Source organism: Amia ocellicauda, chromosome 9 (genome assembly GCF_036373705.1).
Source record: "Amia ocellicauda isolate fAmiCal2 chromosome 9, fAmiCal2.hap1, whole genome shotgun sequence".
In the NCBI taxonomy this organism is placed as follows: domain Eukaryota; kingdom Metazoa; phylum Chordata; class Actinopteri; order Amiiformes; family Amiidae; genus Amia; species Amia ocellicauda.
Genome location: NC_089858.1, coordinates 8,235,979 through 8,262,501, shown reverse-complemented (window position 1 = coordinate 8,262,501; position 26,523 = coordinate 8,235,979). Strand labels below are relative to the sequence as shown.

The following is a 26,523-nucleotide window of genomic DNA, read 5'->3' as shown; positions in this document are numbered from 1 at the left end:
ATCTTTACATTTAAAAGCCCTGTAAACATATATTGCTTATGTAAGGAGAGTCTTTACTGATTATCTTGTCATCTCCCAGGTCCAACATCAAGCCAGAGAGAGCCAATGCAAACCACCACAACTTCCAGATGCACACATTTGACAAAAACACCAATTGTAGGGCCTGCAAAATGCTGCTCAGGTGAGGGGCAGAGACAACACTTTCAACCCTTATTTACTGAAGTATTTGAACATTATGTATTGGATGGATGCCTTTATTGCTTTTAAAACGAGACATTTGATTGGAAATCAGCTGTTACTGCTGGTCACCATGTAGTAGATGATGTATATGCCTGGCATATGAAGCACAGTGTTTAATTGTTGCTCAGTAATTATAACCACTGTTTCTCCAGAAATGCTGTATAAGTATGATTCCAGAAGTGACAGAATTTTAACTGTGCAGGTGTTAAATACGGAGATGCAAAGCTACAATTTGTCCCTTGTCATCTTTCTTCACAGAGGAATTTTCTACCAGGGTTACTACTGTTCAAAATGTGGGACTGGAGCTCACAAGGAGTGCTTGGAAGTCATTACAATATGCAAAATAAGTAAGTGTGGTATGAAACCTGTCTCTTGTTCAGGATCTTACCTAAACAAATAGTGGAGTTGTGTTTGGCCATTTCCAATATATGAAATCTGTTCTTATCCTATTTACCTGTTTAAAAGTATGAAATGTCTGTAAGTGTTAAATTCTTCGCTACACTTGCTGTACAACACTAACTCCTGTCCGCTCTCTTTCCGTTTTCAGATCCCCATGATTCGGTGAGTTCTCCGCCACTTTGTGAATCCTGAACTGGCTCTGATTGCCAGTTCACATGAACGTAGCTGTCAATCTGCCATTATGAACATTCTTCATGTTTAAGCTAATAAACCTACATTAGTTTTAGATTAATTGGCACTCAAGCTATCTTGTGCTGTGTCAGCAGTCTTCCCATAGAATCTATATTATGACAAACGGAAACCAAGAAACTCCAGACATTTGTAGTAATAGAACGTAGGACAACATGTCAAGATACTGTAAAATAATTTTAAATAAGAAAAGTAAAGTATTTTTGTTTCTGTATTTTTTTACAGGAGCCTGGACCCCCTGCATCAGGTATAATGCTTGTTTAATAGTAATGTGTAAATGTAAAGGGCAGTATTTGTTCTGAAGAATTATGCATCTGAAACGTGAATTGATTCAGGAGTTTACAGCAAGAGGTTTGATGCACTGATTTGTATTTTCACTGTATGTCTTTGTCAAAGAGACCATTCAGTCAGATATGCTGTGCTGTGTGGCTCTCTACTGCCACCTGGGGTACATGGGCTTAGACATAAAGACAAATAGATGTATGGAAAACCGTTTTTGATTCTGAAATAAATAATAATAATAATAATAATAATTTAACAAAAACTACAGATTCTACATTAACTACATATTCTGTTTAAATGTGTTTAAGCATCTTGGTTAATAGTATAATACATGTTTGTATTTACATAGATTAAGGAATAGTTTTTAAATGTATTGGTATGTGTGAGTCCAGGTACATCAGAGAGATCTTGTGAAAGCCAAGTGTCTGGCAAGTTTTTGACATGCTTTTATTACACATTTATCCTAAAATAACACACGCCGATGCAAGTGCTATGTTAACTTTTTAGAGACTTTTTATATCATTTATGCTTGGTTCATGACATCTGTTTTTACTTGTTTGTTTGTTTTCACCCTGAAGGCCCTAAGATGGTGGCTGTTCGTAATTACCACGGGACCCCACCCCCCCCAGGGAAGCCCATTTTATCCTTCCAGACAGGAGATGTCATTGAGCTGTTGAAGGGCGACCCTGACTCGTCCTGGTGGGAGGTAAACCTCACAGACACTCGTTAAACGTGTATTAATCTGCTTCTTGAATAGCAGGACATGAACACCAGAGGTAATATTGTCAAAACGAAACGCCTCCACTTACCCAGGCCTTTGAGTTCATCTTGTTACTAATGACATTATTCATAATATTACGATTAATAGTCATAATTATACTACTAATAATAGTAATTAAAGCAAAGCTGAGTCTAACAAAGTGCTTCAAAGTATAGAAGCCTTACCCAGTCCTATGGGATAAAATATTGTGTCCGTACAAAACTAAATGTGGTAGCAGTGTTTACATTGTAGATGTGTATTCTGAACCTAAATTCAGCAGTTGTCCAGTCAGTGGGCAGAACAAATGAAATGAATGAAATACTATCCTAGTGTGTTTTGTGAAAAGCACGTTCATCTGTTACAGGGAAGGCTAGTGCAGACGCAGAAGAACGGCTTCTTCCCTAGCTCTTGTGTGAAGCCCTGTCTAGATCCAAAGGTAGGGTCTTCAAAATAAAACATTGTGTATAGCTGAGAGTGAAAATGACAGCACATCAGTTTAGGTTTGCTTACCAAACACACACAAACCATCAATTTCACAATGAACCTCCCCAATGAATACACTGTTGAATGTAGTAGCTGTAAATTAGAAAGGAAAATTGGAATAACAAGCTGCCATGACCCCAGATCTCCGATGTGTTTTCGTTCAGGCAAGTACTTACATGATTATAAATGTGTAGCCAACCATTGTCCCTGCAGAGGAAAATTGCACCCATCACCAGTCCAGATTCAGAGCAGATGCCAAAGATAAGAAGAGTCCAGATCAGATTAGTGCTGAACAAGGAGAAAATGTTAGAAGGTTTAACTCACCAGTTCCATCCCGCTAGTAAGGGGAATACATTGCCATTAACATTCAACATTGTGTGTTTTAATGAACTGTCATGCTCTGTGAACTGCATGTAAGGAAGAAACTGCTTGTATTATATCGTGATGGACTTTTTGTTCTTTGCCCAGCCCTTTCAGCCCTTTCCCAATCGGCAGTCGTCTAGAGAACACGATTACTTTGCATACCCATGGTACGTGTCTTTATAATGTGTGTCAAATATAACAGCTGATGTTCCTCTTTTCAAATACCCTCAAAGCATCTCCTGATTCCTGCGTGTTCTCCAGGCATGATATGCCTTAAACAAGTTGTGCATCTGTTTTTGACAAGCTGTTAGCTGCAATGTTAAGCATGTGATAAGTTGGCGCTTATCATATAGAATGAGGAAGACTTTGAAAGGCAAATGACAAAACAAACAAGGGGCTGTAAACTCTGTCGTTCTCCCAGGTTTGCTGGGAACATGGAGAGACAGCAAGCCGACAACCTGCTGAAGTCCCACACAAGTGGAACGTACCTGATCCGGGAGAGGACAGCGGAGGCAGAGCGCTTTGCCATCAGCATCAAGTAAGAATGGGCCAAAGGGTAAAACTGTGCCAAATAATAATTCTTCATCAGTGTCTTTTTACCATTACTTGTTTGCATCTTCTTCACTGAACGTTTTGAAACCACTTTGTCTCATGACCACAGCTCTGAAACTCTCTCTTTCAAAAGGTTCAATGACGAAGTGAAACATATTAAAGTCGTAGAAAAAGACAACTGGATCCACATCACAGAAGCCAAAAAGTTTGAAAGCCTCTTGGTAAGAATTCACAAGCCCTTTATTTTTCAATTTTTTGCTAAATTATGATAAATGCTGCCATGTATTTACAACGTTTATCATTCCTTCTTTTCCACCCTCAGGAGTTGGTTGAGTATTATCAAACGCATTCACTGAAAGAGAGCTTCAAACTGTTAGACACGACATTACGGTACCCCTACAAATCTCGAGAGCGGTCTACCTCCCGTGCCAACACTCGCTCCCCAGGTAAAGCCTCCATCTTTCTGTTCTTCTGTTGTGTTTGCGGTGGTTCCTTCCAGCTGAGTGGAATGTGTGATAGGCTGCTGATGTTTTGCTGCCTTAATCCTTTGTAGACAGCTTTGTGGAGCAATGAGAAGATGCAGTTGCAGGTTAACTCATAGGTCATTCGTTAAGACGACGAGCATGCAAAGACATGCTCCCACTCAATCTCTGCCCCTGACTCTCTTTACTAGGGTCAGAAGACAGTTTAATTAGCATGTATTTTCAGGCCAAGAACTGCTGCCTGGAACACCAGAAACATTGTATTTCTTGGCAGCTGTCGGAGCATAAAGCCTGAATTTGAGTCCAGCTCATTGGTTCTATTCATCTTGTGTATCATTAGATGTTTAATAAATTATTTTCCCTGGCTGGCCTGTGAACCATGACTGACTTTGTTCAGCTTCCAGAAGCATCCAATTGGCTCTGCTATTGCAGAATTATTAATTTACTTATCAAAATGTATTTACAGACGACAATTCGGGATAATCTGCATTCAAGGCATGTACTCCTCTCCCAGGAGAGCCGACTGTGAATCTTTGAATTAAATTATCAGGCCCACAGAGGTCTGAGCCCGGCCACGACTGCTGCAACCTAGAATAATTGTATCTAGCGTCTTCGAAATTAAACTTAATTAACTCAAGAGCATACTGCTTTTATTTAAATATACAGTCATCATTTTTTTATAATTTTATAATTGAGCAATAGTGTTCCTGATTTCAACAAACTGGAAAAAAAATAATACGGGTAATCGTCTAAGATTAGCATTTAGTATGACAAACGTTAATGATCAGAATCTAAGTATTATAAATTAATAGCTTTCTAATTGTTTTAATAACATAAAATATATTCATATGTATATATATTTCCTCCACCCCACCCCACACCCACAGGAAATTATTTTCTGAGGTTTTCTTTTTTGTCTGAACTTTTGTCCATGAGAAGGCACTGACCCTGAATGTATACTGTCCTTTGTTTCCTTTCTCTCTCTCTCTCTCTCTCTCTTTCTGACTCAGCAGCTTCCTGTGCTTCCTACAACTTTTCTTTTCTCAGTCCTCAGGGTCTCAACTTCTCTTCTCAGACCTCTGCTCCCTTTTGGTCAGGTACTCTTCTCTCTTTCTCTCTCATCTGCTCTGAAATATCTTCCTGTAGCCTTCAATTCTGCTACTTCTAGTATTGGTATTTATTATTATTATTAAATCACATTCCTTTTCTTGTCACCATTAAGTGTGAGGAAAATGTGTTTGAGGAGGCATATAAGACAAAAAAGCTCTCTTCAGATCATTCCACAGTGGATAAGGTCAACCTGGACATACGAATTAGAAATAAAATATGAGTGTCTCTGTTTTACAATCTGCTCACCTCCCCTCCATACTCAACAGGTGTGTTCTGAGACAAATAGGTACGACCGAAACGTGACTGAAATAGCGTGCAGGAGTAGAATATTAAAATGACCAAACAAAGCATAACAGGAATGACATTTTAATGTGTTTTTTCTGAAACCCTTCTTGCAGTGTTTACTCCAAGAGTCATAGGAACAGCCGTAGCCAGGTACAACTTTGCGGCCCGAGACATGAGGGAACTCTCACTGAGGGAGGGAGACATTGTGAAAATCTACAGTAAGATTGGGGGAGACCAGGGCTGGTGGAAAGGAGAAGCCAATGGCCGCGTAAGTCTCTCCCTTCTTATAGAACTCTGTGCAGTTTTGAATGTACTTGTTTGATTTGTAATTAATTTTGATCATCGCTCTTTGAGATGGCGTGAATAGATTGAGGGCAGTCCTGGGTGGCATTCTGTCCCACAGAAATTAAAACCTAAGAGATGGATTTAGGAAAAAGACACTTAAATGTCAGGCTGTCGCAGCAGCTGACCTTCAAGTGTGACTTCACATTCTTGTTTCATATTCGTGTTTTGCCCTCTTCTTCCTAGATTGGCTGGTTTCCCTCGACCTACGTAGACGAAGAAGGAGTGCAATGATTGGACACGGTGGCTGTGATGTCATTCTTTCATTTCCAACAAAAGCCATTCCTTTCACAGCTCTCCGAGGGAACTCCTGAGATTCAAAGGAAGCTGTCTGCGGAAAAACACCTCGCTGGACTTGCATCAGCAGACGCATTTTAAAGTGAACATTTGTACTTCTGTTTTTGGTTGTGTATGAATCTGCTTTATTTTTTCAAATGAGCTCTGTCAAGAAAACTGGATTTGAAGATGCACTACCCCTTTGCAAAGAAAAAGGGGGCGGGGGGGAATTGTGGAGAAGGAAATTCTCCCTTTAAACAAATGAGAGAAACCACCATGCTTTGGCCAGGAATCCCCAGCATGCTATGAAAGTGTAATTTCACTTTGCTGTACAGTAATCGTGTCCTTGATATATGCAGGATCTCTGCAGGAAGGGTATTGTAATTATTCATAATTTATTTAAAAATTGATTTGTAGTAGAGAATAATACTGAAAATAATGTTACAAATTCTACAAAAACAGTGCTAGATCAAAAAAGGGACGTTGTATGTCTTTGCTGAGCGAATATGCCTTAGTAGTCATGGTATTGCCTTGTGGCCTGGTGTGAGGTAGACCCGGGAGGTTGTTGTTTTTTTTTAACTTCCAGAGGAATGCTCTAAAAAAAAAAAAATGGTGCCTTGAAAGTAGTCAAAACTCTTTAAACTCAGTTATCGGTCCTCAGTCATTTAATTTGCACAACTGTCACGGGTCCGTACGATTGGCAGCCTTTCGCGATATTTAAAGAGCATCGGTCTGACTTCACCTCTTGACACCAGTCCTTCGATGCCAGGAGAACCCGAACAGTCAAATTCAGCTGGGATCGGCCGAGGGGTACTGCATCTGCCATCCTGTGTCTGCGGTCAGGAGAAGGTCTAGGTATGCATGAGGACTCTGCAATGAACACATTTCCAAACCAAAGTCCCGATCCCTGCACTTGGAAATAGACAGACGATCAGTGCAAATATTGTTGCTGAAAACATTTTTTTTAGGAATCCTAAATAAGAAATTTCAAAACCATCAAGAACAAGATAAAAAAACATATATATATATATATGTATTTTATATATTCAGACTTTATATGAAGAATAGAAAAGATTAGATCTACTATTATGAAATGGAAATATTAGATTCCTTCTTGAATTCAGAAATTATGCCGCTCTGGAGATTTCAATCATGACTTCATGCATACGTAGATCTTCCCCGTATTTGGGTAATCTGAGTGTTTTGTTCAATGGTTGAAACAAATATCTGTTGTGTGTCACGTACGCTGATGCAATGCCACAATGTATATGAATATATAAGGGACAAAGTGTAAGAGCATAGAAAACGTGTGTATACATGCATAAAAATAACTGAAGGGTCAGCAGGGAATTTGAGTCTATGATCTATGTGATGAAATGGCAAGGGATGCAATTACTAATGTACAGAATCACAAAACTCAAGAATTTGACCTGTGCCTGATGCACTTGATACATCGTGCTTTGAAAATGCTGAGTGAGGTCTCAATCTTTTTCAGTCCTGAGTGGAGGAGAGTTCATCCAGCAGCCAACTCTGTGATTCAGCGCATGCCTTCCCTTTGTGGGCTTAAGGTGTGCCTTGGGGTGAATGCAAGGGTCAGACATGGCTGCTATTCCTTTAGCCATAGTTCCGGGGTGTGAGTTTTTCGGCACACTTGATATCCTTGGATTCCCCATATTGCTGACCATTTTTCATTTGGATCTAACTGGTTTCAGGTGACCATTTCATTATTTTTGTGTACTTTTGTCCATTGTGAGATATATGGTTGAAATTGGCGCAATATGTATTTTTTGTTTAATTTTTTTTTTGCACTGAGATAACAAGTAAAACCCCCTGATTAGAAAGAGGAGCACTGGACTGGAACTCTAGTTCAGTGCTTGAAAAACAAGCGGACTGTAATCAATGCCAAATTTGACTTTGGTTTCCAGACTTCAATCCCATCTCGCAGTCATCCGTTTTATTATTTTTTTGTGCAAGGTGCAAAGGTCCTTTGTGTGGTTTTGCCTTATTTATCTACCAACGTCTGGTGCTCTGATTTTTCTAAGTGTTTACTGGTTGTGGACACCAAATTATTTAATTTAAGTTTATTTTTTTATATTTAAGAGAAACTCCCAACCGCAGTGTGTTCCTGTTTCGGAATGTGACTCCAGAGGCACGCCGCACCTTTAATCTGGATCTTGACCACAGTACAGAGGGGAGGCCCTTATAACCACCCTGTTCACTGTCCCTACACAATGTCCAGTCAGCACTGGTGACAACTGTGTGATGTGCGAGTGCAGACTGAGAGTTGCCTAGGCCATACAGAGCGGGTGTATGAATGGGCAAATCCTGAAATCCCCCCAACAAGTCTCCCTGGGTCGGTTAGTGCTAAGAGCAAGACCATGTCGGGGTGGTTTGATGCTGGAAAAGGGGGTTTAGTGGCTGGTTGCATATTGGTAACCCATTGCATGTGGTTATAGATATTTTAAGTCCTGTCATTAAAACCTTTAAACAAAAACAATCTTAATTATGTGTACTTTTATTGAATGATCAATTTTGATCAATGGAGGTTTTTACAGCAAATAAACATTCTTTTTTTGCGTACTTGACAGTTTGGTTATTTCGTTTGCTTCAATATCATTATGTCACTAATATTGAGCCCACCATTACAGCCAGTTATAGCCGAGTAAGGTTTCCATCACAATGCAAGGTTCTGCTCAGTGCTCTGCAATAGTTCCTGCAGGCATGGTTTGGTACATTTGTAAGCTGTTTAAGTGAAGCGGAAAAATATTGAATGTATTCAATATTGCATTGGGAAATACAGCTGTTCTCTTAGAATTGATTGAAACAACTAAACACACCTTCACAAATACAGCTGTTTGATTTTCATCACTGCCTCTCTCCAGCTGGCCTCCCACCGCCTTGCACGTCTCCACTGGGCTTCGCTCTCCTCCTCCGTTTGCAGGGTTTCTTTGTTATACTCCCCCTGAAATCTCTGCATTGAAGATAATGTCAAGGTGCAGTCAGAGCTTCCCAGCCTCGGCTGCGTTTGCTCTCCCTCAAGAATTAGCACCCCAGCTGACCACTATTAGTATTAATGTCGGCTTTGATTAGTTATCTTTGAAGTGTAAGTAGTTTGCAGGTACACATTTTAATCTATACAAATATAAATAGTTGTGTTCAAGTGCAGTCCATGAAAAGTGTGTTGCAATTATGGCTGGAAGGAGACGCATCCCATGATTCTCAGCGTGTGCGTGTTACACTGTACCTGATGTGCCGCGTCTCTTGCTTCCACTGCTGACAAGTGGCCCAGAGTTGTCTTTGCTGTTTTAACTGAGGCTGTTTCTCTGCGGGGATCCCCACCATTGGTTTTGGCTCTGGATTCAAAGTAAGGAATTCCGGGCCAAGTTCTGTCAAAATAAATAAAAGATAATGTGAAGTGAATAGTAAGTTTGGAAGACCGGAATATAAAGGAGGACAAAAAGGCAGCAGGCATTTTACTCAGAAGTTCTCCCTCTTGGAATGGCATATGAAACGGACAATTTAGATACTGTATTATGTCATCAATGAATACAACTTCCATTTTAAAACATACCTCTGTTAGATTGACAGTGGGTATTATTTTGCAAAACATTTGTAATTTGTCCGCCAAAGAAACCTTAAAACCGGCAGTACTCAGGAATATTGTTCCACAGCCTTCAAATCTGTTTACCTGCTGTCCCTCTGTATTAAAGGCATCTGGTGTTTCTCCTCCAGAGGGAGACCAGCTTGTTTTCGGCGGATGAGAGTGCTGGTCTTTTCTTTCACGGCTTCAGTTTCTAAAACAAATAAAACAATCCCAGTTTCAAACTCAAAGCTGGACTGACACAGATCATCAACAGAATCTACACACTGTACTTGACCCTGAAGTATGACAACAATATAGATCGCTGAAAAACAAATTACAATCCTGATTGAAAAAAGCCAACAGGCCGAAGTGAATAGGATAGACTTACGGCCAGTCTGGACGTCATCGACAGTCAGAAAGTCGTCGAGCAGGAGCAGCAGGCGCTCAGTGAGGGCAGCGAGCACTGCCACAAACTCCTCAGCCCGCTGCTCCACACACTTCTGCATTGACGAGAGACAGATGGGAATTCATTATACACAATCAGGTTTAGCACACTGGCATATTGTTAATATGCTCAAGATCACAGGCATCACCGGTTACAGGATTGACTGCTATCCACAGTACAGCAATAAACGATTGTGACAAATAAAATAGTTAATATTACAGTAGGTACATCGAAGGTACAATCTTCAGCTGCAGTAACTATTTAAAATAAAATGAACAGTAGCCAATTACTGTTGGAAATAATGCACACCTGTAGCTCTCCTTTGGTGGAGTCAATCAGATGCCCCTGTTGTTCCTGTCTCTCCTCCTCCAGGCTACACAAGCTCTGAAGATTGCTCACGTTGTCCGGGTGTCCGAGAGATGGTCGCAGTTTATTCCAGTGATCATTCTGTGCACAAATTCAAATTAAACTGGTAACTGGAATGCAGGATTAACCACCACCCCCGAAATGCAACTGAAAGTAGATTATTAATAAATGCTGAAAACAGCCACGGTCAGAACACAACAGGCGTGTCACAGTCATATAAAACAGTGTGAAGCAGCAAGGCTACGCTGTGTGAAACCGAAGTGCTGCGTTTCTTCGCCCAGTCGCACCTGTCTGTCTTCGCTCTGTTGCTGTGCCAGGCGGAAGTGGTGGCGTATGCGGCCGGTGGCCTGGCCCAGCTCATGGAGGTGCTGCTCCAACAGGTGTCCGATGAGCCGGCCCGGCACCGCAGACAGACAACGCTCGGCCTGCCGCAGCTGCTCTCTGAACTCTGACACAAACAGAGAAACACAGCGTCAGTCCACAGGCATCAACCCAGACCAAGTGTAATTATGATTCACAAAAGGTCATTAAAACTGGTCCTTTTTGTGTGTAAAGAAATCTCATTACTGTTAATTGCTCAGACCAATTTGAGCGATGTATATAGTTGCAAATACACTCTTCCAAAGTACATTTAAATACATTTCATCAAGGTCGAAGACATCAGACAGTATGATGGAAAACAGCCTTTATGCCTAAAATGGCGTCTTTGTTTGCTGCCATGGCAATGCATGGACATGAAACTGACTCCGAACATAGAAATAACAAAAGAAAAAACAGAGAAGCGTTGGAAGATGTATGCCAGCAATAACAAGCACACACACACAAAAGAACAGGTTACATGCAGTAGAGATTGTGATATCTGCAAAACTGAAGAAAATAAAACAAGTCAATGGTCAGATATGCGAATAATGAGAGACATTGTTGGGTTTGATAGATAGGCTTGATCACCAGGGACAAAAGAGTTTGTTTAGCCCAGTGACCTGAATCCTTATCCAATGTGCTTTACGTTTACCAGTTCACAAGTCAATATAAAAACGTGTCAGACCTCGGTAAAGGACTGCTTTGGTTGGCTTGTTCAAGGCAAAGGCGTGGGAATAGACTAAATCAAAACGTTAGACCAGTAATTGATGACAGCCTGTTGTTTGCCAGGGGCTTCTTGCCTGTTCCCAATGGAAAGTTTCCACCAAGCTCTGGGTTTGTAATTTGCAATGGCAGGTGGTTCCAGGATTTGATTGAATCCTGGCCACGATATTTGAATGCAGCGCTGCCGGACCCTGGTTTGGACCAATGGCAGGTTGAGGCTGACCTTGGAGGCAAGCGTTGTGATAGGCCAGGGTTTGGCTCTGGTAAGACAACAGCTTGCTGTTCAGCACCTCTGCGCAATGTTCAAAGGTCTCCTGCAGGTACTGGGGTCGAGTGATGGCCCGTCTCTCTTTCTTTTTGTAGAAATCCTAGTCAAAACCAAGAGATTACAATGAAACCACTTTTCCGATGCCTACAGTAAATCCATTTAATCCCTCTCTCTCAAAAAGAGAGTGTGTATTGTTATAGGAAATAAAGTGAGTATCTTTATTCTGCACGTTGTGAAAAACTCTTTAACTCAGTCCCCGAGCTGCAAGCTTTGCACAGGAGCCAAAAAAACAAATAACGATCACAATTAAATGTTTGAAAGAAACTGCTATTAAGGTTTTCGTACTTACCTCGGCTACTGCCAGTAAAACATCATTAGCTTTCCATAAAACACTGTTGATAACCCCTTTGAATGTACTGCCAAAAGAAAGCATAGTTAGTTATGTCTGTTCTTTTGATAAATTTGGTTCAGTAGATAATTAGTGCACGAATAATAAATCCTTCAGGGTAAGGGATCATTTTCAATAGGCAGGCCTCCATAAAAAATATATCACTTTTTTTACATGCTAAAACTAAATTAGTCTCACTTCTGGATTAAGTGAGTTCTGAAGAAAACCATATTTGACTCCACGCAAACATAAAGAGACAATATTATGTTAATTCTCTAAAAGACAGTGTAGCAAAAACATGTAAAGGTAAAAAACATTTAACAATTAAACTGACTTACACAGGCTGCTGCTCCGGCTTGGGTCCAAACACTTGGAATCTCTTATCAAACCGAGTTGGTTTGGAAAATCTTTTGACACTGAGACAAACCAAGGAGAATATGAGAAATAATATACCTGCATTACACTGCCTTCCAGGTTTATCAGGTTTAAGGCAAAGTAATCGCACACCAAAAGATTTGAACAATAAAGCTTTCAAAGTGCAAATGCAAAATTGAGTTTTATGAGATGTCAGAGAGAAATACATGTTTTTTTTGGTTTCAATTGAATCCTAACTCCTGTTTGGATTATCTGCCTGGCTTGGAATGTCTAGTTCCAGTTTAACCTTAGTGGTTTAAGTAGGTAAAGAGGAAGCCAAACGTTTTACTTATTGGATAAGGATATTGTTGGATTTTAAAACCTCGAAGCAGGGCCATAGGCAGATCGGATGAATACGTATTTTAAACACTAGCTATAAAGCAAGCATTTTAACACACATCCCTTCACAGTCATTTCCTGCAGTCTTTATTATTTACCACGTGGAAGAAACTCTTTTGAGAGGGGCCTCTGTTCGCAGGCCAGTGGCTGAGCCTGTGGATCTGAGGCCGGCAGCCCCCTCGCTGGGCGGCCGGCTCGGGGACAGGCCTGCACCCTGGGTCCCGGCTGCCGGAGAGGCCTGCCAGGTTCCTAGTGCAAAGACATAAAAGAGAAACTTGGCATTAGGCTTGCTGTAATTATTTTTCATTGGCTTGTTAAACTAATATAGTACAAACTGGTCAATGCCAGAGGAAACCAATCATGGCTGTTCCAAGAGTATATCATGAACAGGACCACATACTATTATTACTATTAGGTTTAATGATACATGGATCTATTAAGTAGATTTATAATAATATAATTTGGAAAACCCAAGTTGAAAAATGCCTGTAATTCAAGGACTAGTGATATTTATAGATAAGTAAATATTACCTGCTGTTACTGTCTGACTTCTCTCCACTGGCTCTCCTTGGAAATCAGGACTGTCTTTGTATTTCTGTATTCTAAATTGAAGAAAGGGAAAACTTATGATACCTTTACATTTATTCAGTCAGCTAACAAGTCAATTCCTGAAAACTGTCAACACCTTGTCCATAGACTCTTTTCTTCCTTTTGCAGGTAATTTACAGTGTCAGTGTTTCTGGATATCATTACAAGAGCCACCACAAAATTTTAACATCCCCCAAAGCAAATGAATAACGTTTCTGAATCGTCGAAAGGCCACTGTTTGCTCTCCTTTCTGCTCTAGCAGCCTCCTCTGAGCGCCTGTCATCAGTCCACATGTGAAAACCACTTGTGGTTCACTGGGCTGAATTGAATGCAGCTGCATTGGATTGTCCTTAATCAAAGAGTGGAGCAGCAGTCTGCTGAAATCTCTACAAACAAGCACCATAAAATAAAAACGGACAGAAGTAAATGAAGCAGAAATAAATGTAAGGAAAGGATGCAAAAAAAATTGCTCAGTTTTATGTGTAAGCCAATAACGTCATCTTCTTTATTTTTCCAAAAATCACTGGTGAAGAGCAATCACAGCTGTAGAGAATAACCCCTCCAGACACGTTATTAGCATTCATGCCTGACAGAGGAGATGTTCACAATGCACACACAGAGGTCGAAGGGGATTTCTCAATGGCCTTTCCTGACTTACTGTAATATATGCTGGATGACACCCACGGCCACGTCCTCGGTGGCTGGCCGGCCCATCTTGCTGGGCTGCAGCAGACTGTCTGTGCTGTGGGCCCCCAGCTTCTCCAGTTTCAGGGTCTCGGTGCGGGCAGCTGCAGCGATAGGGCCTTGCAGAGGAGCCTCGGGGGCCAGGGCTGTGGAGAAGAGATCCTGCAGCCCAGACACACATGATCATAGACACAGTATCTGAGGAAAATATAAACTGGTAAATTAACTTTTATTTTGTACTAACTGTCAAGCATTCCAGATACTGGCATCTTTTCTTCAGTTCTTCCATGATGAACTGGGTAAAAACATGAAGATCGTCAGGAGTTACAGCCTGAAACAAGGGACAGAAGACCTGCACTGTAATGAAAGTAGGCAGCCTACATGACCAGTTATAGAGAGGACCCCTGAACAACAAAAACAAAAGGTTTGTCTCATAGACGAGCAAGGTTTTTTGTTTTTGCAAATACTAAATTTTGCAGTTTCCCATCACCGCAACATTATTGCTGCACTTAATGTACACACTGAGAGTTTAGTTTATATCACATCCTGTACCTCACGTGTGTTCATATTCAATGTTTCTATTCACTCACACATCATCTACACCCCCCCAACATTCAGAGTGTACTAATAAAAACATTATTACTACTAATGTGAATTTATTTAGTATCTAAAAGCCTCCATAGCAACCCATTACCTCCTTGTCAATATTGAGCTTGGCACATGCGTCTATCTTGCTCTCGAACTGTGACAAATAGGTGTTCAAGGTTTCCATCTGCTTGTTACTTTTAGTCACCTGCAGCCAATATTAAACAGATGTAAACAAAAACACAAATATTCACCATGAAATCACTGGAGTTTTAAAACACAATAATCAAAGCTATTTAAAATAAACAACGAAACCGACAACCTAGGTTACTACGGGTATGGAAAGTAACATCAAGGCTTACCTCCGATTTAATCTCAACCTGAGTGTTGGTCAGCAATCTCTGGATCTTCTCCATGAAGTTCAGGTCTACTGTGAGATGGTGGAATTTGTCTTCAAACTTATTGATCACTTCTGTTGCCTTTGGTATCATATGGGGGGAGGGGAGGAAAAACACACAAAAAATTGTATTCAGCTGAAACACTATCAGACATTTATTAGATTCTCTAAGGAGAGTTCTAATGGAGTATTACTGAAAAAACTGTAAGAAAGTTACATATGTATAAAAAAAAAATGAAAGCTTTATACAGAAATGTTCCTTTACCTGTTCCAGGCATTTTGACTCCATTCCTTCCATATCCAACATGATCAGCTCATCAGTGGAATCAATATGACTGGATGTTTTCTCCAGTCGCCTCTGGAACACTTCGATCTCTTCGGGTGTAAAATTCCCCCCTTCAGAAAACAACCTGCAATCAAAGACAAATAAGTCCACCGCCGCCTGAGAACCCAGCACTGTTGTTCTTATACATTTAATTTAATCCCAGAGTTAATGCATAACAAAATAGGTGGAATAGGTGGAAATAGGTTCAAGTCTCCACTGTTATACCTGAAGGACTTGATAAACTCTGCATTTGATTCTCTGAGACGTCCGAGTGTGGATTCCAGTTTCTGTCTGTACTGACGCAGGGACGTCTGGATCAGGCCCAGATGTTTATCCAGGTCTGTGTGCAGAGAGCTGCAGAGACCAACCAGGCTAGAGGGGAAGAGACACAATTTTGCATAGCAAACAGTTCCCTCTGCAAAAGCTTAAAAGCATGTATGAGTACATGAATACCCTTGATAAAGATGAGCAAAATAAAATCACTGGTAATGAGCTATATTTTATAGTCAAACATATGGGAAGACTATATTATGTTATGATAATACAACTGCTCTCAGTTCAGTACAAGGTTATTTTTTTGTTTTTTTTTAAAGATAGGTGTCAAATTATTGGCAAAAATTTGGGCGCAAATGGATTTTCCAGCAAGACAATGGACTCAAGCACACATCAAAATCAACAAAGCAATGGTTAATTGACTGCAACATGTTGATTTTGTGGTCAATTAAGCATTTATTTGTGGATGTTGATGTGTGCTTGGGCCATTGTCTTCCTGGAAGATCCACTTGCAGCCATCTCAGTGTCCAGACTAGTATAATATGTGTAATTTTGGTTGATTCCCTTGAATCAACTAGTAGACTATTAGGTCCATAAATATTTGGACAGTGACACAATTGTCATCATTTTGGCTCTGTACTTTTAAGCTCCTAAAATTGGGGGGACCACATGGTGTAATGGGTGTAAATGGGTGTAATTCCTACACTGAATTTGGATGTAACTACAATCAAATTAAAGATGAAAGTCTACACCTAAAGCACCTAAATTGTTTCCTTTCAAATGCGTTGTGGTGGCGTACAGAGCCAAAATTATGACAATTGTATCACTGTCCAAATATTTATGGACCTAACTGTATTTCACATTTTGGAAAATTATATAGCTCATATATACAATATAGCTCATATATTTGATTGCCTTTTGTGCTTTTATCAAGGGTGCCAATAATATAGATAGAAATAAATGAAAATATACAAGGACATAGGACTTTATAAAACTAAAATCGAACATAATATATCCATATATTTAAATGTAAAATAACATCTTTTAAAATGTTTTAAAATCAGTCATGTTAGCAGTCTGATTTACTCACACGCTAGACTTGGACGCATTTATGAAGACGTTTTCCATGCTGTAGATGTGTGTCCGGAAATCCTCAGTCAGCTTCTTCTGCTCATCACGGAGCGCAACAAACTCCGTCTTTAAAGCATTCAACGCCTCTGTGATGCCCTTACAGTGCCTCTCCACTCTGTCCCTGTGAAGCACTAGCTCCGCTGTGAGACACAGACAAGATGCACAGAAAAAGATGAGTAAGAGATACGCTTGACTCATTAATGTTGAAAATTAACTAAGGGGATGGCCACAAAATGAAATAAAAATGACCATATTCAATATAAGAGAGCACCTCCCCATATGTTCAACTGTAGTCAGTTATACCTGTTCAGCACTGGAAACAGTTCCCTTTCTTACGACTCTCACCCGATCTAACATTGTGAATGTCCATCTCGATCCTCTTGGCCCGTGGCTGGTGGAGATGCAAGCGCAGCTCCAGCTCAGATTTCAGCTCGTCTTTCTTGGCCGCCACGATGTTCACGCTGTTGGTCGGGATGGTTTCATATCTGTCCTCCAAGTGCTCAAAGAATGCCAGCCTCACACTAGTGGGAGACACAGGGCATTTCATCACTGATTACACCAAAGAAAACCCCCTGGCTTCAACATGCAACCGCTAGACCCGAAGAATAAGTAGAAGTGGAAACGTTCATCTTGGTTCAGAACAGATTATACTTTGTTTTTCATTACAGAAGTTCTTAACGTGAACAGTACAGACGTCTATGAGTGTCGTAGTGGCAGTAGTGGTACGACACCTGTTCTGTAGCTCTGTAAGCTGGGCACTGCCAGGGAACAGCGCCAATTCCATGTATGAAGTGGACTTCTCACGTGCCACATCCTCAGACACCTGCACACACGAGCTGCAGACACTGTAGACATTGCCTCTGGATGTTGTAAATGTCTCGCTTATTTGAGAAGGATTGTGGGGGTCATTCTGGGATTCTGACGAATCCTAAATTTGAATAGAGCAAAATGGCATTAAACTAAAAACTAAAAAATGATTATACATTTTCAGGGGGTCCAGAAAACATAATGTGGGTTTTGATGATACTTTCAGACTCTACCTCAAGGGACGGGATGAGGAGATCCGCGCGCTCCTGTGACATGTGACTTTTTTTGATGTGTCCTTCAGTTTCCTAAGGATGAGAAATAAATGTAGGCTAGATGCAAAATAATTGTGTTAGATGATTGTGGGTAAGTAACTAATGATGTGTAAGAGCTGAAAGGAAAGTGCTGTAATTTTGCCACAGACATGCATATTATACCACACAGTCGACCTTTACCATGACGGCAGTTACTTACTGTAGATTAAACCTAACAAATGCTCATAATTAATTTTGCCCCCTCGTGTTAATTCTTTCACCCCCCCCAAGAAAATAAAGATTGGTTTACCTGCTTGTAGATTTCCTTCACATGGAAGAATTTACTGACAGCCGTGCTGTACTTATGCAGATCCTCTAGCACCATAGCAGGGTATGACTCGACTTTATCAACCTGATCTCTGTAGAAACTGACATACCTGGAGGAGAGGGGGTCATGTTAAATGAAATATATGTGCTATAATCAGTGTATATATATTTTTTAACTTGAAACTATTTTTTTTTTAACCTGGGCCCTGATCAAAGACTATATACACTACACAGGAAATATTCAATATATTTAAACTAGCTACATCATAGTTTCATTTACCCCTTTTTAATTTCCTCCAGAAAGTTCAGTGCCTTTTCCAAAGCAGTCTTCAGGGCCTCCTCTGTGCTCTCCTGCCTCAATTTGTCCATAATGATATCCAGACTAGCTTCTTTTCCCTGCAGAGGGGATACCACACAGAAACAGGCACCGATGAAGTTGTATATTTTATAGAACTCAGCCGCCATTAATCGTTTAAAACCTGCTACTTCTGTTCTTTAATGTTACCATGTTTGATTGTTTCTGTTGTTTTAATATACACTCACCTAAAGGATTATTAGGAACACCTGTTCAATTTCTCATTAATGCAATTATCTAACCAACCAATCACATGGCAGTTGCTTCAATGCATTTAGGGGTGTGGTCCTGGTCAAGACAATCTCCTGAACTCCAAACTGAATGTCTGAATGGGAAAGAAAGGTGATTTAAGCAATTTTGAGCGTGGCATGGTTGTTGGTGCCAGACGGGCCGGTCTGAGTATTTCACAATCTGCTCAGTTACTGGGATTTTCACGCACAACCATTTCTAGGGTTTACAAAGAATGGTGTGAAAAGGGAAAAACATCCAGTATGCGGCAGTCCTGTGGGCGAAAATGCCTTGTTGATGCTAGAGGTCAGAGGAGAATGGGCTGACTGATTCAAACTGATAGAAGAGCAACTTTGACTGAAATAACCACTCGTTACAACCGAGGTATGCAGCAAAGCATTTGTGAAGCCACAACACGTACAACCTTGAGGCGGATGGGCTACAACAGCAGAAGACCCCACCGGGTACCACTCATCTCCACTACAAATAGGAAAAAGAGGCTACAATTTGCACAAGCTCACCAAAATTGGACAGTTGAAGACTGGAAAAATGTTGCCTGGTCTGATGAGTCTCGATTTCTGTTGAGACATTCAGATGGTAGAGTCAGAATTTGGCGTAAACAGAATGAGAACATGGATCCATCATGCCTTGTTACCACTGTGCAGGCTGGTGGTGGTGGTGTAATGGTGTGGGGGATGTTTTCTTGGCACACTTTAGGCCCCTTAGTGCCAATTGGGCATCGTTTAAATGCCACGGCCTACCTGAGCATTGTTTCTGACCATGTCCATCCCTTTATGACCACCATGTACCCATCCTCTGATGGCTACTTCCAGCAGGATAATGCACCATGTCACAAAGGTCGAATCATTTCAAATTGGTTTCTTGAACATGACAATGAGTTCACTGTACTAAACTGGCCCCCACAGTCACCAGATCTCAACCCAATAGAGCATCTTTGGGATGTGGTGGAACGGGAGCTTCGTGCCCTGGATGTGCATCCCACAAATCTCCATCAACTGCAAGATGCTATCCTATCAATATGGGCCAACATTTCTAAAGAATGCTTTCAGCACCTTGTTGAATCAATGCCACGTAGAATTAAGGCAGTTCTGAAGGCGAAAGGGGGTCAAACACAGTATTAGTATGGTGTTCCTAATAATCCTTTAGGTGAGTGTATGTTTTCAATGCTTTAAGAAGCGAATGCCATGTTTCTTTTGACGTGACTAAAAACCTTGAACCTAGTTTTACTGCGATAAGAAGACAATGGGATGAAAATGCAGTATTGTGGCCCATTGTTTGAGTTCATTACTGAGCCAGCGCAGCCCCTTCTGAAATCCTGATACAGAGAGACAGCGTAATGCAAAAATAGGCAATTGGATTAGCATAATATAACCATAATAAGAATAAGAGAAGGCGGTGACAGAATGAGGGAGAGGCATGCGTCTCTGGGTCCTCCAGGTGGGATGTACAGGATAGGTGTCCATCCAAGTGTCCAGGAAACATGAAACGTGGCTCTGGAGGGGGGTTCTACACTACATCGAGCAGTGAAGGAGGCGTGGAATCATTTAAATATATATCTTAATAAGTGTCTATTGGCCCTGCCCCGGTGTTGCCGGTGGTTTTGTGGGTGTTGTCACCTGGTTGTCCTGGTCATGGGCGTGGCGGACCTCATCCAGCTGGTACTGCAGCAGCTGCTCCTGTCTCTGTAGCCTGGCGCTGTGCAGCTCCCACAGGTGGGCGGCCCCCTGGGTGAACTTAAACAGGGCTTTGCTCTGGGCACGAGCCCTCTGCGCCTGCTCCTCAAACGCTTTCTTAATACAGAAGAATAAAAGATCACTTGCAAAATATATTCCACTGTGAATTCGGTTTATAAAATTGATTTGATTTACAGAAGCACTGATTTAGCCAATCCTCATACAGTGGGGGGAAAAAGTATTTGATCCCCTGCTGATTTTGTACGTTTGCCCACTGACAAAGAAATGATCAGTCTATAATTTTAATGGTAGGTGTATTTTAATAGTGAGGGACAGAATAACAACAAAAAAATCCAGAAAAATGCATTTCAAAAAAGTTATAAATTGATTTGCATGTTAATGAGGGAAATAAGTATTTGACCCCTTCGACTTAGTACTTGGTGGCAAAACCCTTGTTGGCAATCACAGAGGTCAGACGTTTCTTGTAGTTGGCCACCAGGTTTGCACACATCTCAGGAGGGATTTTGTCCCACTCCTCTTTGCAGATCCTCTCCAAGTCATTAAGGTTTCGAGGCTGACGTTTGGCAACTCGAACCTTCAGCTCCCTCCACAGATTTTCTATGGGATTAAGGTCTGGAGACTGGCTAGGCCACTCCAGGACCTTAATGTGCTTCTTCTTGAGCCACTCCTTTGTTGCCTTGGCTGTGTGTTTTGGGTCATTGTCATGCTGGAATACCATCCACGACCCATTTTCAATGCCCTGGCTGAGGGAAGGAGGTTCTCACCCAAGATTTGACGGTACATGGCCCCGTCCATCGTCCCTTTGATGCGGTGCAGTTGTCCTGTCCCCTTAGCAGAAAAACACCCCCAAAGCATAATGTTTCCACCTCCATGTTTGACGATGGGGATGGTGTTCTTGGGGTCATTCCTCCTCCTCCAAACACGGCGAGTTGAGTTGATGCCAAAGAAATCGATTTTGGTCTCATCTGACCACAACACTTTCACCCAGTTCTCCTCTGAATCATTCAGATGTTCATTGGCAAACTTCAGACGGGCCTGTACATGTGCTTTCTTGAGCAGGGGGACCTTGCGGGCGCTGCAGGATTTCAGTCCTTCATGGCGTAGTGTTTTACCAATTGTTTTCTTGGTGACTACGGTCCCAGCTGCCGTGAGATCATTAACAAGATCCTCCCGTGTAGTTCTGGGCTGATTCCTCACCGTTCTCATAATCATTGAAACTCCACAAGGTGAGATCTTGCATGGAGCCCCAGACCGAGGGAGACTGACAGTTATTTTGTGTTTCTTCCATTTGCGAATAATCGCACCAACTGTTGTCACCTTCTCACCAAGCTGCTTGGCGATGGTCTTGTAGCCCATTCCAGCCTTGTGTAGGTCTACAATCTTGTCCCTGACATCCTTGGACAGCTCTTTGGTCTTGGCCATGGTGGAGAGTTTGGAATCTGATTGATTGATTGCTTCTGTGGACAGGTGTCTTTTATACAGGTAACGAGCTGAGATTAGGAGCTCTCCCTTTAAGAGAGTGCTCCTAATCTCAGCTCGTTACCTGTATAAAAGACACCTGGGAGCCAGAAATCTTGCTGATTGATAGGGGATCAAATACTTATTTCCCTCATTAACATGCAAATCAATTTATAACTTTTTTGAAATGCGTTTTTCTGGATTTTGTTGCTGTTATTCTGTCTCTCACTGTTAAAATACACCTACCATTAAAATTATAGACTGATCATTTCTTTGTCAGTGGGCAAACGTACAAAATCAGCAGGGGATCAAATACTTTTTTCCCTCACTGTAACAGTGGATCAAAACTTAAACTCAAAAGTTAGCCGCTGTTTTTTTAATTTTGTATCAAGCCAGTCTTACATCCATGTCTTCCAGCCGTGCCTCTTCTTGGCTCTGAGAGGCTCCCACCAGGGGCAGGAGCTCCCTGGTCACAATGCTCTGGATCTCGAGCTCAGTCAGGGCACAAGCACTCACTTCCTCCTGCAGAGAACAGAAGACAGAGCACGGATCTGTCGGAAGCTTGTTCTCACACACAGGCTGAGATTCCCAGTGCAAGCTTCATTTCATATCCAAGTGCATCATACAGACCAGCTGAGATGCTAGAGATTCTGTCCTTACTTACTTTCACTTATTGACCCCCCACCTCCCAAGACAAACAAGAAACCCCATCTTAATAAATAGCATAAAGAGCAGCTTCTATACAATCACCTGTAAGCCTTAAATACACTACCTGAAATATGAGCATATTGTGCAGCATTAAACCCATTTTAGTTTGTGTACCTTGAATTTCTCAATCTCTGCCAAGCAGTCCTGCCAAACACGTTCATAAGAAGAACGTAGTGCAGTCACAGTATCAACATGCAGGGTATCTGAAAATTAATTTTCGATGCAAAGTGTCAGTAATTCAATATGCCATTACACATGTTTCATGTATGTAAGTATAGAAAGCAGACAGACATACCTATTTGTTCATTAACAGCTGACAGAGATGAGTACCATTCTGATACCACTGCTTTAGTGCACACTGGGGGTTTGATTGAACTACTGGGAAGAAACAAACATAAAGACCTTATAGCCCTAGTGCCCCTCCCTTCTCATTGCTCATCTGTACTAAAATCCTGCTGGTGTGTGAAAATTAATAAATCATATTGACAATCCAGTGCTTTAAAGGGCTTCGGTTTACCTACCTGAGGGACTGCAGCGTGCTCATGCGTCGCTCTGTGAGAGATTGCTGTGCCTTCCTCACTGAGGCCAAGGTCCTCTGCACCGCCTCGGGGTTCTGGACCCGCTGGCTGTTCATGAACACTCTGCAACATTGATAGTGGAAAGAGACTAAACCCAAATGTGTGTGTGCAGAATAGAATTAAAGCTGTACAATAAAGAAACCAAGGGCTAGACCAAATAAAAACTCTGGCCCACCCATAAATCACATGGTACAAATCTGTTTAATTTATTGTTAGATGTCACTTAATACTATTTAAAAATCTAAGATTTGTGAGTGGGTCAAAGTTTTAATTTGGTCTAGATTTGCAGCATAACATCTGGCTCAACAGGCCTAGCACGGATTTTGTGAAAAACTATTTGAAGTACATCCCTAATCATATCACTTGTGTTAAATCTGTGACTGCTTACTTGAACTGGTCGATTGAGGCTTGTATCTTGATTTTCTTCCAGTCCTGTAGCCTGCCTTCCCAGCTCAGCCTCCGAGAGAGCTCCTTCTGTAAATTGCTCTCCACCAGATTGACAAACAGCCGCCCCACGGCCCGCCGATTCGCCAAGAGCGCCTGGTTAATCATCTGGGGGGGATGAATAGGAGTTCCAAAAAGCCATAACATCATTATTACTGTGTTTGACCACTGCTGGTAGTAGGCACAGTTTAAAAACAAATCTTACCATGGCCTCTTTATCAATAAGCCGGTGGATATCAGCAGGCATCAGGTAGCTGATTCTCTCAAGCATCTTGGTATATCTCTTCAGTATTCCTCCAATCTGCTTAGCAAGAAAGACCAGCATGTAGCAATTACTTCAATTTGTATAAGCTAAGGTCTTATATAAGTTTAGTAATGAGTCTGTAGATTGATTTGTTCCCTAATATATATATCTATCATGAATACTTTTGGGGGGGTGTTATATAGACAAAAACTTTTTTTTTTATAAGGATTATGATATGGCTTAAGATTGAGGTTTAATCAACCAGGCTTCTAAATGATTTTTAGTTTGCTTGTCCGGTGTGATATAGTTTGCATTCCTCTCACCATCACAGCTCTCTCTGATTCATATTTTTGGTAAGTTTCATCAAGATCTTGAATGTGCTTTCTCCTCTGCAGTGACTCTCCGTTAACACTGTCCCACAACTTGTGCAGACTCTGAAAAACCAAATCAATAAATAAAAACAATGCTAGTGAGAGTTTTTCTAGAAAAAAATATATATACATTGCATTCCTAGGGATTCGCTGACCTGCAATGTGAAGGTCTCCAGATCAGGGTAACTGTCAATCCTCCGCAACAGCTGCTCAATTTCTTTATCAGATTGGGCCAGCGTTCGCAGGAGGCTTTCTCCAGTCTCTTTAAATCGGGGTTCAAAATCCTGTATAAATCAAGCAATAGGTTCCTTACTTCTTATAACTATAGAAACACCCACTACCAAGCCGCACTCACAAGTGACACATACAGTCTTGCTCTCTGTACATACCTCACTGAGCGTAACAAGCTCCTGGTGTAGCTGAGTCATTGCCTCGGTGTGTCTCTGTCGCTTGCTCTCTGCAAGTCTCTCGATAATATCTGAACTGCCTTTGTCTGCAACTGCACTCATAAACAGAAGGATGTGTGTATTAATACCTAGGGCTAGACCACAGCAAAACTCTGACCCACCCACGAATTGCAAATAACGAGGTGTACCCTGTCTTGTTTTGATTTAAAAATAGTATAAAATGGCTTCTAACAGTAAATTAAACCATGATAGGGTACAGATTTGTACTTTGTGATTTATGTACCCCTAGTGGCCTTATTACACATACGAATGTTTTAACCCACATCTTTTGAGTAAACACCTTTCCATTTGTTGTTCTAAATTTCTATATCAGTGAACAAAATTGCCAACAAATCAATGTTTCTTTTCTTGTGTGTGCTTTAATTGCACAAATGCCTAAAATAAGAAAAAGAGATTTGCAGTAATAATACACTATGGCTTTGTTGCACATTTGTTATAGGAACAATTAATTGATTAACTTTCAAAGTGTGTGACAATTCTTATAAACTTTCTACTTAACATTTATTTTAACAGTAATAATTTACCAATGACATCAGAAAGACCCCTGACTTCCTCAGCCGCAATCTGGTCTTCGTTGTCCTCATTGCGTCTAACACATGACGACAGTTCCCTGTAGTTGCAAGCACAGTTGTTAACCGCACGCAGCATTTGTCATCAAATTCAAGTTACATATCAAAGTAAACAAAGTGAAAGATATCTGTTTTTCATATGACCACTTCTAAAATAATAATAATTCATGGATTTGCGTGCAACTCTTCTGTACATCTACGCAGTGCAGCTTCTGTAAGTGCAGCTGCTGTAAGTGCAACCCATTCACCTGGAAACACCTGGGACCCCTGAAGAAAGGTGCGTCATTTCCTGGGGCCAGACGCCCTGCCACTGACCAGCTGCCCCAGCAGTGTCTGCGCCCCTCAGGAGGGGGTCCTTCCCACTGTCCAGAGACACGTCATAGGGAATGTGCTTTCTCCTCGCCTCGCCCAGGGACCTGACCAGTTGAACCTGACAGGAAAACCAAAAGAGCCCAATCATACGAAAAGCAGGACAAGCACTGCTGTGATTCTTTACAAGACTAAAACGTTATCCACGCTGGATGCACAGCTATTTTAATCACTGAAGGCTTATTATTTCACAGATCTGGTATTCACTGAAAAATACATTAATAATAATATGCCTCAGGCTCAAGATGGAGACCGCACAGCAGTGTTTTATTTTATATACAGTATTCTTAGGAACAGTCAGCATGGATTTAAAAAGACAGATTAACTTTGACAAACTTGTTAGATTTATTTCAGCAAGATCCAGTACCTAACAATAGCTGTACCAGTAAGTGTATATTAACAGTGCGGGTGGATAATGATGCGTCTGACAGGGTGCAGTACCTCAGCGTCGAAGATCTGCCGGTACACCTTCCCACTGGGAACCACGTGTACGTCTGCCATGTTTCCTTAGACCTTCTTTTTAAGCAAAAAGAAAATCACAGCATGATATCCTATTAATTATCACAGCAAGTTGGCCATTGTTATTTTAATTACAAAAATAAAAATACCATTAAAAACAAACAAGCACCACAGGCAGCAGTAATTATTGATTTGGAGATGAATTCTGGTGCAGCCCAAATAAAGGTATTCAATGCGGCAACTTAACGTCATGCTTTTTCGTAAAATCTTCTAAAGTCATGAATCTTAAAACGAAAATCTCGTCTTGATCGTTATGCTAATTATAATTACCGGAAAGTTGGCTGCAGTTTGTCTTTCACTCCATTTTATCTACCCTCCACAGCGTCTTTCGGTTGCTGGAGCAACGCACAGCTACTTCCGCGATAAAACGCGAGATTTGCTGATGCATTGTGGGAAATGCAGTCTTTATAGTTTTTTTCAT

At 41.2% G+C, this 26,523-nt stretch overlaps 2 protein-coding genes across 5 annotated transcripts in view; one reads left to right on the top strand and one right to left on the bottom strand.

The window, feature by feature from the left end:
* Positions 1-8,403, top strand: part of vav2 (vav 2 guanine nucleotide exchange factor) — a 159,524-nt gene extending 151,121 nt beyond the window's left edge. For 2 of the 4 annotated variants that reach the window (XM_066712971.1, XM_066712972.1), the window contains 13 exons: positions 80-181; positions 499-587; positions 788-801; positions 1,114-1,135; positions 1,749-1,876; positions 2,295-2,366; positions 2,882-2,943; positions 3,198-3,314; positions 3,462-3,549; positions 3,651-3,774; positions 4,824-4,907; positions 5,319-5,473; positions 5,734-8,403. In XM_066712971.1, coding sequence (XP_066569068.1) covers positions 80-181; positions 499-587; positions 788-801; positions 1,114-1,135; positions 1,749-1,876; positions 2,295-2,366; positions 2,882-2,943; positions 3,198-3,314; positions 3,462-3,549; positions 3,651-3,774; positions 4,824-4,907; positions 5,319-5,473; positions 5,734-5,781 — 1,105 coding nt within the window. In that variant the 3' untranslated portion in view covers positions 5,782-8,403. The remainder of the gene's footprint in view (positions 1-79; positions 182-498; positions 588-787; positions 802-1,113; positions 1,136-1,748; positions 1,877-2,294; positions 2,367-2,881; positions 2,944-3,197; positions 3,315-3,461; positions 3,550-3,650; positions 3,775-4,823; positions 4,908-5,318; positions 5,474-5,733) is intronic. The other 2 variants (XM_066712973.1, XM_066712974.1) reach the window with 1 other exon arrangement.
* On the bottom strand, positions 8,323-26,426 carry ccdc180 (coiled-coil domain containing 180). The gene is made up of 37 exons (XM_066712969.1): positions 26,373-26,426; positions 26,025-26,099; positions 25,463-25,644; positions 25,170-25,255; positions 24,568-24,677; positions 24,334-24,462; positions 24,131-24,241; positions 23,769-23,864; positions 23,508-23,671; positions 23,063-23,182; positions 22,837-22,919; positions 22,656-22,744; positions 22,236-22,355; positions 20,298-20,471; positions 18,358-18,473; positions 18,061-18,187; positions 17,733-17,804; positions 17,424-17,620; positions 17,038-17,213; positions 16,652-16,832; positions 15,514-15,660; positions 15,229-15,373; positions 14,929-15,045; positions 14,676-14,774; positions 14,226-14,312; positions 13,956-14,143; positions 13,241-13,311; positions 12,808-12,958; positions 12,295-12,372; positions 11,918-11,984; positions 11,524-11,668; positions 10,505-10,665; positions 10,161-10,298; positions 9,795-9,906; positions 9,512-9,617; positions 9,068-9,209; positions 8,323-8,794 (listed from the first exon to the last, which is right to left on the bottom strand). Exons 2-37 carry the CDS (start codon positions 26,082-26,084, stop codon positions 8,663-8,665), a joined length of 4,479 nt encoding a protein of 1,492 aa, XP_066569066.1. The 5' UTR covers positions 26,085-26,099; positions 26,373-26,426; the 3' UTR covers positions 8,323-8,662.
* Positions 26,427-26,523: the final 97 nt, after the last annotated feature.

What these genes read in the sequence shown, in the direction of transcription:
- ccdc180 (XM_066712969.1), bottom strand. Translation starts at nt 26,084, where the DNA reads ATGGCAGACGTACACGTGGTTCCCAGTGGGAAGGTGTACCGGCAGATC. An exon ending in AGCTTGTTACGCTCAGTGAG is followed by an intron (nt 24,463 to 24,567) that starts GTATGTACAGAG and finishes TGATTTATACAG; the next exon opens with GATTTTGAACCCCGATTTAA. An exon ending in AATCAGAGAGAGCTGTGATG is followed by an intron (nt 23,865 to 24,130) that starts GTGAGAGGAATG and finishes CTTGCTAAGCAG; the next exon opens with ATTGGAGGAATACTGAAGAG.